This window comes from Diabrotica virgifera, chromosome 7 (assembly GCF_917563875.1).
Source record: "Diabrotica virgifera virgifera chromosome 7, PGI_DIABVI_V3a".
In the NCBI taxonomy this organism is placed as follows: Eukaryota; Metazoa; Arthropoda; class Insecta; order Coleoptera; family Chrysomelidae; genus Diabrotica; species Diabrotica virgifera.
The window spans coordinates 90,408,887-90,422,173 of record NC_065449.1 but is presented as its reverse complement, the minus strand read 5'-3'; the positions used below and the strand labels follow the sequence as shown (position 1 = coordinate 90,422,173).

The following is a 13,287-nucleotide window of genomic DNA, read 5'->3' as shown; positions in this document are numbered from 1 at the left end:
CTGGTTTTGCCATCGATCAAACCATATATTTCAAAAAAAAATCTGAAGCACTCAAGTGTCATTGTTAGTCGAAATATCCCGCAGCATACTGTTGACTCTAAATAAATCGCTAGCATTTCGATCACTATTTTTAGTAGTCTAATAATAAAACACAGAAAAACTTTTGTTTTCAGTACCTACTTCCACAATATTTATTATAAATTAATGTCACTATACGCTGTGAGCTCGTACGTACAGGGGATATTTACAAATTCGCGAGCGCCAGTAGTGGCAAGTCTGTAAACGTTTACCGGAAATTTGACATAAATGTCTAAAGTGATTAATTTAAAATTAAAATTAAAAACATTAATTATAAAAAATACTAGTTGGTCAAAGCTGTGGTATATATTTTTACGTTAAATGTACTTACGTTTTAAATACTGAATAAAAGTTTTTTTAATGTTCCGTAATATGTAATTATAAATTTTTCTATTAATCTTAGCGCCATCTACACGATAATTGTGAAAGTATCCGAAGTAAGAAATTCATATTTTATCAGTAGAATGTCAAATGATTAGTAAAATCTTAAAAAAATCGATTACGATTTAATTACTTTTTTGCGTTGAAAATATTAAGCGATAACAATTAAATAATAAATTAAAAAATTACCGGTGAAAGTTGAATTAGTAGTCCGCTAGGATCGACACCAGCGAAGCTCAGAGCGTATAGCTTTTTCCGTAGAGTGACTTTTTCAAGTGATACATTTTATTGTTTGTCTGTACTTTAAAGTTTTTAACTGAATAAGTTGAGGAGTGGGGAGCTGCTTGTCTCAAGATGGTCATTCAAAATTATATCTGTATTTCTTCATTTATTAATTTCTTTCTGCTTTATTAAAGTTTCTGCTATTCATATAGCTATATGGAGATGGTGGTCCAACTCTGAATCGAATATAAACAAAAACTGCCTTTATCTTTTCCATTTTTACTCAGTTTTGAGTATTTAGAAACTGTTTTTCAGTCCTTTTCCTAGACGAAGAGAAGGTAAATGCGTGGCCTAAGTGTCCTCTATTTTCTTTCTCATATTTTCGTCGTCTCTGTGATTATATATTGTAAAATCCGGAGATACGGGATGCAGCCAGAAAGAGGTTTATTAACGAAAAGTCTTAGATTTAAAATATTGTTTATTATATTTTTGTTTCAATTATTCTAATTGTTTAAAAAGTAGTAAACTTTGTATCTAGGGCTTTTCGTTGTTTTCCTCGTAATACGAGAGATGTCGCTAGATTGCGTCTCAAAAGGTGGAATCATTGTATCGCGATGGTTTCCCTTAAATAGGCAGATTGTTTATATCCCTTTCAGAGTTGTGCATAGGCGTAACCAGGATGATCCTAAGGGGGGGTTACAACTACCTGAAAGGGGGGGGGTTACAACTACTGGAAGGTCTCTGAGGGCTATGGTGTTAAGCGTATAGAGCTCAAAGTACATCCCAATGGGGGGTTACAACCCCCAAAACCCCCCTGGTTACGCCTATGGAGTTGTGACTGCATATCTTCACTGAGGAGGCATGAGGATGCTGAAAAAGCTATATCGAGATGGTGGTCCAACTCTGAATCGAATATAAAAAAAAAACTGCCTTTATCTTTTCTGCTATTCGTTTTTGGAAAGTCATCATATGGCAGTTTGTATACACCACTCTGTAACTGCTTTTTACTTTGGCTCTTATTGTTCTTAATGTTCCGGTTCCGGTCCAACGAATGGCATTAATTAGCCTTGGTAGGATATTTCATCTGCTTATTCATTGCCTTTGTGACCCTCATATCCTGGTACCCATGCTATCTTAACATTGCCATGGTCATAGTTTATTTAGGGCACCCTCACAATCCCGTACTAGCTTAATATTGACCTCTACAGAATTGAGTGCCTTTAGCGCTGCCTGGTTAGGTAAGATTTCAATTGGACGGTTCGTTCTTTTCTACCTTTCTGCTTTTTCCACATAGTGATCGATTGCCGTTATTCCCGCCTGGACAATTATGATATCCTTACAGGGCCGTAACTACCATTGGGGCAACCGGGGCAGTGCCCCGGGGCCCCCAGCCAAGGGGGCCCCCGTTTGGTTGTCCGTGCATAGATTGTAACGAGGTCAAATAAACTTTTTAAAGTACTTTCAGTCAAGTTCTACTTCGAGTTGTCCGATTGTAATAAATACACGGCATGTTAATTCTAACAACTTCAATGATTGATTTTACCCTGTTTCACCTGCACCGTTATAAAAAATTTTGTCTCAAAATCTCTCCATAAAGTCACCTTATTTTCTTTGCTGTCAAACCACAAAGCAGCTCCGTCTTTTAGATGGCTTCTTATAATTTCTTTGCAGTCTTCGAAGTTCAGCATATGTTGGAATTTGTTTTTTAAGATTTTAATGAAAGGTACAGACATCGTTTTCTAAATTAAATCCCCGCCAAATTGAATTCTGCTCTCATTGGAGCTGTATACAATTATTTTCTGGCCCTCTCCTCCTTTTTGACATTATCCTATCTCCTTTAATTTTTCTTCCACTTTTTCCTTATCGAATTTTAACGCATTTTAGAATTTTCTTCCACCTTTTCAATTTCCTGTATCTTCTCAACAATCTGCTTTACCTCTTACTGTATTTTCTCTAAATAAACCTTCATATCTTCATATTGTTCTAACTCCCAACGAACAGTATCGTTCGTTGGGAGGCACTGAAGTCCTCATACCAATCTGAAAGATGTTCCTCGAAAATGACTCTAAAATCTCTCAATTCAAAACGCTGAGCTGGAAGATTTGATGCAGCCAATACATTGAAATATAGATTTTGCGATGTTTTGAAGTGCCTTTCAAGTCTAGTTCTGACAAGTAACAAAAGAAATGAAAGAGAAGAAGCAGCACAACTGAAAAATAGAAAACAGAATCATTCAAATTTGTTTTGTTACTAGTTGTGGAAAATAAAATCCTTGAAATCCTCAACATAGTCTCGAAAACACTGCAATCAAAATCTTTGGACCTTTTAACAGCTTAGAGTTTACTTGAAGAAAGCCTCTTAAAACTAACTGAAATGAGAGGACAATTTGAAACCTTCTTTGAAGTGGCTTCAAATATGTGTCAACGTTGGGGAATACCATTAAGGTTGCTCCAGAAAGAACGCAGAAGGCGAAAAAACATTTCAATGAACTGTGCGAAGATAAAAGACTTCAAGATCCCAAGTCATGCTTTAGAGTAACCGTGTTGAGTAACCTCTATGATCGACACATTATGCCATCAGCTAGACAGTCGCTTTCAAGGAATGAAAGCAGTGTAAGATACGTATCGAATTGTTTAACCTGATTTTATTTTAAATGCCAACGAACAGGACCTTCAAAACAAAGCAATCAACTTCGTAAAACGTTTTCCAGATGATTCCAGATGAGAGATGGAGGGTTTACGCCCCTCTGGGGGGTAAACCCCCGATACCCCCGTAGGGGGCCCCAGATCACGTTTGCCCCGGGGCCCCCAACATCGTAGTTAAGGCCCTGTATCCTTAGATAAACTTATGGTGCGTTTAGCAGTAAATGGTTGACTTCAATGGTCAATATTGTACTGGTACTTCAATAGTATAAACGGACCAGTTTCAGGTAAAATTTAAATATGTTTAAATGTTTGTTTTGCTATAATCTTAGCAATTAAAATAGATTTAATTTATTTTAAAACTCATTTGAAAACATTACTTTCGGGTATATAAGGCAAAGCAAAATATTTTACATCCTTTTTTTTGTTTTTGTCGTCGTAATTATTGTAAATTTTTTGGATTCTTTGCTTTATTCTAGAAGTACCGTCTAGTCAGTGTTAATTATCAAAAGACCAACTCTGTCTACGTCGCGTCGCTTGCTTATCGCTCCGGGTGGGTCTTAGCAATGGGCCATGTCAGATAAATTTAATAATAGTTACGACCGCACTAATTGAAGTCAACCATTTACTGCTAAACAAATCATACCTGGTTTTACCTAGGTCCCTACTATATCGGTTCCTACACCCGTCGATGTTTTTGATCCATCAATGTACCTGGTAGGGTACACTTTCCTTCCAGTCTTCCCTGCCTGGTATATTATTTTGATGTACGGGAACACTGGAACAGGGGAAGTTTTAATTGTGGAACAAGTTACAGTTACGGGTTTCGATTGTCAGACTACGAAAACGTCCCATATATTTTGTCGGACAGAACTTCCAACTGATGTTACCCTTGTTACCCTTTCATTAAACTCTCATGTAAAAAATTAGACTATTTACCACCAACATAATTCCTGTTATTCTACATGTTCTACGTGTCGGACTTATTAAAATCCCAACATATTTGTCGGAAAAACCTTTTTTCATATATATTAAATATAAAGTTTGCTATTGAATTAACTTAAAAACAACCTGCTAGTTTTCACAATCATAAACTTGTCACTCTTGTCAGGATGACACGTTCCACAATTAAAATAACGTTCCACAATAATTAAAACTTCCCCTGTTCCAGTGTTCGCATATATCAAAATTTGTCCGACTAGACACTATCAACAAATTTTCAGCTTGCTATTAATTAACTTATTTTTGGTACTCGGTATCCAGGCCTATATATCTCGTAGCTGTGGCATCACTGGGTTCCACATTAGCGATTTAAATAAGAATAAGTAGTCTAAAGTAGTGCTTGTAAATTATTATGTCTTAGTAAGTTTATATGTATCTCTTTTTGTATTTTTGGAATTCTTGTTGAAATTTTTAATATTTAAAATAAATTGTAAATTAAAATAGAGTTTATTCCATTTAAAACAATACAAAAATAATGTTAAATGTAACAGTAACACGTAAAAATTACACATATTAAAAATAAACTTTAGAAAATAACTGTCAGAGATTCATAATTGGTTAAAGCTACCTTATTCACTAAAAAATAAATATACAAAAATTTCGATATTTTTAGTCACATTGATTAAAATTAAATGGCGTACCTTAAATATATGAACAAGTTTTGGCTTTAATTTAATATATTACGCTATACTACACATTCGTTTATTATATTTAGCAATCTCTATACATTTTTTGAAATTATTCACAGAGAAGCACTAGCGGAAAACAAATATAGGAAATCACGAATGACAACGATAGCAATGGTGACTTAAATGTCGTGATTACGCTTCAAAGCATTCAAAAATACACGACGGCCATGTAAGCTCATATATAAGTAGTAAATTTAAAGCAAGGCAAAAGATAAACTGCTCGTCAAAAGTTGGGTTAAAATGAAGCTAGGAAAAATTAATCTCCGGACAAATAATCCAGGACAAAAAATCCCCACAAATTATCCCTGGACAAAAAATTCCTGGACAGATAATCCCCGGACAAAGAATCACCACAAAAATCCCGGACAAATAATCCCCACAATTTTTTTTTGACAAAATATCCCCACCAAAAATACCGGACAAAATATCCCAAGAAATATTTGCTGCCGAATAGTTATCTAAAGTTTTCCCGTGAATGCAATCGACACAAAATGTTTTTCAGCCTCAGTGCATATGACCGCTTTTCAGCCGCAAGAGTGGGGACAACGGATCTCCGTGTCTCAGTCCAGGATTTACGCAGAAAGCGTTTGATATTCCCCCCCCCCCCCCCTATACTAACTTGTGCAATTAATTACTTACGTACATTTACGTTACCGCAGTTAGTTTCTTGGGTACGTCAAGCTCTGCCATTTTGGTCGAGCTGAGAGTGCGTAGAAATTGTATTCCGTAATATAGTGTTGGACGATTAATTGAATCTCATAAGCCTGTTTGGACTATATAGGGTGTTTCATTGGGAAACGGAAATACTTTAATGGTGAATAGAGGTCACCGAGCCGGGTATATATATAGTAAATTTTTTGCCCTACCGACTTTTATAACCGAGTTACAGGGTGTTTTATTGATTTTGCCCATTTCTTTCCTAAGCCATAACTTTAGAACCACCCTGTATATTTTTTTGATATTTGGCACATATATGTCTCATTCAAAACCCAAACGACCAACATACTAACCATGAGAAAAATCCAGGTCCGGATTAACAAAAAATTATAAAGTAATTGTGACCTTAAAAAAACACCCTGTATATTGAAATTTTGAAAACTGTTTGCATATTTGAAAAGATAACAAAAAAGTAAGTTTAATGATTCGCTTCAATTTTTCGGCCAGACAACTTTATGACTTTAATTTTGAAATTATATTGAATTTTTTAAAAACTTTGACACTAAAAAGCAGATATTATTAACTTTTACTTATAAATTATTAAAGTTAATGAATAAATAATCATTTTAAAATTAATCAATACTTATTTACCACATTGAAACGCCCTAATTACTAATGACAAGAAAAATCCAGGTCCGGATTAAGAAAACAATATAAAGTAATTGTGACCTGCAAACAACACCCTGTATATTGAAATTTTGAAAATTTGTTTGTGTATTTTAAAAGAGCATAAAAACTGCGTTATAAGGTGCATGTCAAATTTTTGCGCAGATAATTTAATTACGGTACCTAATTTTGAAATCACATTGATTAATTCTGTCAAGGTCAAAAGAAGCTACCAGAAAAATGATGAGCAATCCCAATGCACTTGGAAAATCGATTCGAAATATTTTAAAACGAGCAAGGAAATGCATCGAACAAAATGGCGGATATTCTGAGCAACTGTTATAGTTCAAATATTTTTAATTTATGTTAAATTGTTGAATGGTAACGAATTTTTGTTTTATTAGATATAGCAGTTTTTTTAATTCTTTACTAAATCAATAAAATATCCCAATTCTCGCAATTCTAACTTTTATTGATGTGCATATAGCTACAAATCCACAGAATATATGAAACCAGCGTAGTAAATAAATATTAAGTATTTTTAAAATAAGTATCGATTCATTAACATTAAATTATTATTAAAAGTTAACAATACCTGGTTTTTAATCTCAGAGTTCTTTAAAATTTCAATATAATTTCAAATTGATGTAATTAAATCAACGGCGAAAAAATTAAAATAAGCCTTTAATCACAGTTTTTCATGCGCTTTTAAAATGTGCAGACAAATTTTTAAAATTTCAATATAGGGTGTTGGTTCAAGGTCACAATTGCTTTGTATTTTTTTCTTAATCCGGACCTGGATTTTTCTTGTCATTAGTAATTGGGTCGTTCCAATGTGGTAAATAATTATTGATTTTTTAAAATGAGTATTTATTCATTAACTTTAATAATTTATAACTAAAAGTCAATAATATCTGCTTTTTAATGTCAAAGTTCTTAAAAAATTCAATATAATTTCAAAATTAAAGTCATAAAATTGTCTGGCCGAAAAATTGAAGAGAAATTAAACTTACTTCTTTGTGCTCTTTTCAAATATGCAAACAGATTTTCAAAATTTCAATATACAGGGTGTTGTTTTTAGGTCACAATTACTTTATAATTTTTTGTTAATCCGGACCTGGATTTTATTTATGGTTAGTACGTCGGTCGTTTGGGTTTTGAATGAGACATATGTGTATCAAATATCGAAAAAATATACAGGGTGGTTCTAAAGTTATGGCTTAGGAAATAAATGGGCAAAATCGATAAAACACCCTGTAACTCGGTTATAAAAGTCGGTAGGGCAAAAAATGTGCTATATCTAGAACCGGCTCGGTGACCTCTATTCACTATTAAAGTATTTCCGTTTCCCAATGAAATACCCTGTATAAAGAGATTCTCTTATACAGTGCTAGTCAAAAGTCCGTACCCCCCCTCTTATCTTTTGAACGGTTATACCTATAATAGTGAAATTTGGAGGGAGGAAATAAACGGACGTAAGCTTCTTAACTAGTCATGACTGGTGACGTAATAATGACAGATGACGTTACAGAGCCACTTTGACCGATAATTTTAAATGGGACCTTATGGCAAGTAATACCTCGTTTGAACGGTATTCAAAATACCTATTCAGTCATACTAGTTTTTTTGGGTTTAAGTTGATTTTGATTTTAATGAATAAATAAAATAAAAATAATATTGTAGTTTCGCATTTAATTAATAAAAATTCAAATGTCCGCCTATGGTTTTTTTTGTCAAAAAAGTTGACGTTTTTCAATTCTCTAGTAGTTTTTACGACAACATCAACCTTTTTGACAAGTAATCATAGGCGGAATTTAGAATTTTTATTAATTAAATGCGAAACTACAATTTTATATTATTTCATTTATTCATCAAAATTAGCTTAAACTCAAACAAAGATAGTATGTCTGAATAGGTATTTTCAATACCTTTCAAACGATGTATCACTTGTCATAAGGTCCCATTTAAAATTATCTGTCACAGTGGCGCTGTAAAGTCATCTGTCACTATTACGTCACCTGTCATGACTGGCTAAGAAGCTTACGTCCGTTTATTTCCTCCCTCCAAATTTCACTATTATTGGTATAACCGTTCAAAAGATACGAGGGGGGGTACGGACTTTTGACTAGCACTGTATATTATATAAATACATACAGTGCTAGTCAAAAGTCCGTACCCCCCCTCTTAACTTTTGAACGGTTATACCTATAGTAGTGAAATTTGGAGGGAGGAAATAAACGGACGGAGGCTTCTTAACTAGTCATGATAGGTGACGTAATAGTGACAGATGACATTACAGAGCCACTGTGACCAATAATTTTAAATAGGACCTTATGGCAAGTGATACTTCGTTTGAAAGGTATTCAAAATACCTATTCAGCTATACTAATTTTGTTTGACTTTAAGCTCATTTTGATGAATAAATGAAATAAATATAAAATTGTAGTTTCGCATTTAATTAATAAAAATTCAAAATTTCGCCTATGGTTTCTTATCAAAAAGGTTGACGTTGACGTAAAAACTACTAGAGAATTGAAAAACGTCAATCTTTTTGACAAAAAAACTATAGGCGGACATTTAAATTTTTACTAATTAAATGCGAAACTACAATATTATATTTATTTAATTTATTCACCAAAATCAAAATTAACTTAAACCCAAAAAAATTAGTATGACTGAATAGGTATTTTGAATACCTTTTAAACGAGGTATCACTTGCCATAAGGTCCCATTTAAAATTATTGGTCACAGTGGCTCTGTAATATCATCTGTCACTATTACGTCACCTGTCATGACTAGTTAAGAAGCCTACGTCCGTTTATTTCCTCCCTCCAAAATTCACTACTATAGGTATAACCGTTCAAAAGTTACGAGGGGGGGTACGGACTTTTGACTAGCACTGTATAAATTCTCTCTATATAAATACATTTTTTGTTATGTAAAATTTGAAGTTTTCGGTATAGAATTAGAATTAAAAATTTGGTAAAATTTCGGGAAAAATTTTAGAGAACTATTCAGCAACAATATATCTTGGGGATTTTTTGTTCGGGATTTTTTGTTTGGGATTTTTTGTGGGGATATTTTGTCCAAAAAATTTGTAGGGATTACTTGTCGGGGATTTTTTGTGGGGATTTTTCCTCCGGTGATTATTTGTCCGGGGATTTTTTGTCCAGGGATAATTTGTGGGGACTTTTTGTCCAGCATTATTTGTCCGGACCCCATTAAGGATAAGATATATGTAAATAAAATTTTTAAGTACACTTAAACTGGAAATATTTGAAATACATTAAATTCAGCGCATCTGTTTTACACCAAAAATTAAACAATATATTTAGTGGATAGTACCTCTATTATACCATTTTTGAGATTCAATAACTACTTGGAAAATAAGTTCAGTTACTTGATAGGTAGCCTAGCTGCTGAGGAATTTTGAGGCTTTCGTTTGTGTGCTTCTAATGCCATCTAAAGTTAATGCCAAACATATTGCAATTCAGAACAGGAGAGCTTTGGAATAGTAGTAAACCAGGAATAGTGTAGCTTTAGCGAGTTTGAAAGCTGGTTTGAAATTACGTCTGAGTTGGGAAGTGAATCAATGCTGCGTGTATCTAGTAGTAGCATCGATGAAAAACATAGATAAGTAATAAGCCAGTAGCGCTTGAAATCTATGCTTCTTAATATTAACGTCCGTTTCCTCTTGGACTAGCAGGAATAACAAACCATGTGCTAACTAGTTAACTCGATAAGACAGATCAGTTTTATATAGATGTTACGGTTAAAACGTGAATATCAGATAATGAGCTTACTAGAATTACCCAGATAGTTAGAATTTTGGACAAAGTTTAAAATATACTGCTTTATCCATTAGACATTGGATATATAATATATATCTAGATAAATCTAGAATCAACCGGATAAATAAAGAAGTTACTTGAATCTCATTTTCCTTTTATCCAGAGAGTTTGGACGCAAAATATCCGGATAAAGCTAATTTAACACAATTTTGGGGTTAACCCATAACATAGAGATACAATATCTCTATGTCCATTGCTACTGACATGACGGCTATAGCTATAAACCGCTGTTTATGGCGATTATGCTTGATGTTGATCGTGTAGGTACTGTAGATACATAATATGTGATCTCCGCTTTACGTAGACAAAAATGACGTGTCAAATATAGGGCAGTCTATAAACATGTATTTTATTTAGTGCTAATAAGAAAGTTTCTATATTTTTGTATAATTAGTAATTCGTTTTTATACTATTTCTAGTTTGTGTTTGGTTTAATCACTGGAAGTATACAGGAACTGCGAAATGAAGGAAGAAACTGCGGTACATCTATCTTCTTTTTGAATATAAAATGTCAGTGAAATAACACTGATGTACACTTTTGGAAATCGAGTATACAGCAAATAGCAATCCTTAAAATTCTTATAAGAAAGTTACTAACAGTGACCAAATGCCAAATCAAATAAATGATAAGTTTTGATTTTGTCGATGCTACACTAGTTCTTAAGTGGTTCAGTATGCGACACGTCGACCAATCGCTTGAAATTTCGTCTACAAGGCGCTAAGGAAGCGCATTCTTGATTTTAGTCTGATTGGATAGTGTTTTTGACCAAAAAACGGTTGGCGGTTGTTGAAGCAGCTTTTTTGGAATTTTGGGTGAATTCGTCGGCCGTTATACGGGAGCCAGGATCCTAGAGGTCTGAAGCTTTATAGAACTTAGCCAGAGAGGTTGATATCATGCTATCAGTATAATGAGTCTTCACGTATAGAGAGTGTGCAGATCTTTTCTATTCCGATACAGTGGACTTGAGTTTACTTAAAAGGTTCTTAAGCGCATCATATTCTTCTCGCATCTCGCAGTATAGTACGACTTTGAGGTGTGTTGATTTTTCGTTGGTGGTATTACCCATGATGTTTACGCTGCATTTGAATCAGTTTATACCTTACTTCAAAATGAGCAAAGTGCTCTGCACAAGCTAAGAGTTAGGTTGGCTAGGCGCTACGTTTTCTCGACTTTGTTTTATGGAATGGAAGTTTGGACATTGAATGCCGTATCAATGAGAAAACTAGAATTATTCGATCTATGGGTGTACAGAAGAATTCTGAAAATATCGTGGACAGAAGATACAACTGGAGAGAGATACAACTTGCTCCAATTGATTATGCAAGGAAAGAGAAGCATAGGGAGATACAGAATATCGTGGCTGCGCAACCTGTGAGAATGGTACGGATGTACATCAAATGAACTTTTCAGAGCAGCCGTCTCTAAAATCCAAATAGCTATGATGATTGCTGACCTCCGTCGCGGAGATATTTAAAGAAGAAGAGACCCTACTCAGAGAATCCTTGGAAAATAACAATTATTGCTCTAAATTTTGGTAAAAATAACTGATATAATATAATGGCTACTAAAGTACTAAAAAAACAATTGAGTACTATGTCAATTAAGTTTTATCTTGCTTTTAAATTTTAAATACCCCACGAAAGTATGTGGTGTGTCCCGTTTATGTTCCTGGGGTGATTTTAGTAACGAACAACATTAACAGGAACAATTTAGTCCTATACAAAATAAATATACCTATTTAAAAATTTTAGGAATATAGAAACTTTCTTTTTGTAGTATTATTTTAATTCAATATTATATTATTTAGAAGTAGAAATTGATTTTACTCAGAAAATTTTATTCGAATTTAATTTAAAAAAATAAAGACTTCTGAAGAACTTTTGTAAATATCTTCTAGTACCTACTTACTATTTCTAATAATATTATTAATGAATTAAAACAGACTACTAATATAAAAATAATTTTAGATAAGCGCAATAATTGTGAAGTTCTTATTTTAATGTTTAAATCCTTTGGTGTCGCCTAAATGGGTCTCTGGTATAGGCACCTTTTTCTGACTCTTCACGAAGATTAAGGAAGAAGCTAAAGGACACGTACCACATGTAACAGTAGACAACTAAAAATAAAAAAAAAATATATATTGATGTTGTTGAAACACATAAACTGTAAGTCAATCTAAATTAAAATACATAAATAGAAAATATGTTCTGAACGGAAAAACAAAAGTTAAATCGTCTCAACTACATCCAGATTTTTAAACAGTTTTTAAACTTTTGAGGTAAAATTTTGTATTTGAACCAATGAGATCCCCTTTAGTAGTCGTAAGTACTTTTAAATTTTGACCATAGCTCTGAATATCGCTTTGTAAACCAAAACCTCTCAATATTTTACACACTTTTAAAATACTTTTCTTTTACATTCATCATTCATCATTATCAGTCATTATTAAAATTATTTCTATTTTACAGCTAGAGTTCAGAAAAATTTAAGAAATAAGACTTTTGCAAACCAATGAATGAATTACTTAGAAGTAGACAACCAACGTAAACATTTCTTATTCTAATATATTTACGCAAAAAATTATTTAGAGTAAAAAGGCACACGTTTTATGGAAAATTTAATGTCACTCAAATACAATAATATTTATTTATGAATCGATTAGTCACGAAATTACGATCATTTCGTATAAGTGCGCCAACTCTGAATTTTGATTGATGACGGCGTAAATTGTAATTAAAGTTTATGGAAATCACATTTTTGAAGTCCATTAAACTGTCCTATTCATAAATACTATTGGCATAAACTAAATTATCGCTATTGAAAAACGCTTAACCCAGCGTGAGACTTACCCTTATTTTGCGGTTCATCACTGGAAGTGTATTGCCATTTATTACCTATAAGATGAGAGACCTTAATACCTAAGATTTATGGAGTGCCTTTTCAAGAAATTCATAATTTTAAGGTACGTAAGTGAATAATAATTCAGAGTTAGCACAATGATATGAAAAGATTGTAACTTCGTGACCAATCTATTCATGTAAATTTCATGGTGTTTGAGTGATATTATATTTCACATAAGATGTGTGTGGTGTCCTTTA

General features: G+C 33.2%; 1 protein-coding gene across 2 annotated transcripts in view; it reads right to left on the bottom strand.

Moving 5' to 3' along the window:
• Positions 1 to 4,753: 4,753 nt before the first annotated feature.
• LOC114329513 (uncharacterized) overlaps positions 4,754 to 13,287 on the bottom strand; it is a 210,544-nt gene continuing 202,010 nt past the window's right edge. For both annotated transcript variants that reach the window (XM_028278653.2, XM_028278652.2), the window contains one exon: positions 4,754 to 12,305. In XM_028278653.2, the coding sequence (XP_028134454.1) occupies positions 12,193 to 12,305 (113 nt within the window). In that variant the 3' untranslated portion in view covers positions 4,754 to 12,192. The remainder of the gene's footprint in view (positions 12,306 to 13,287) is intronic.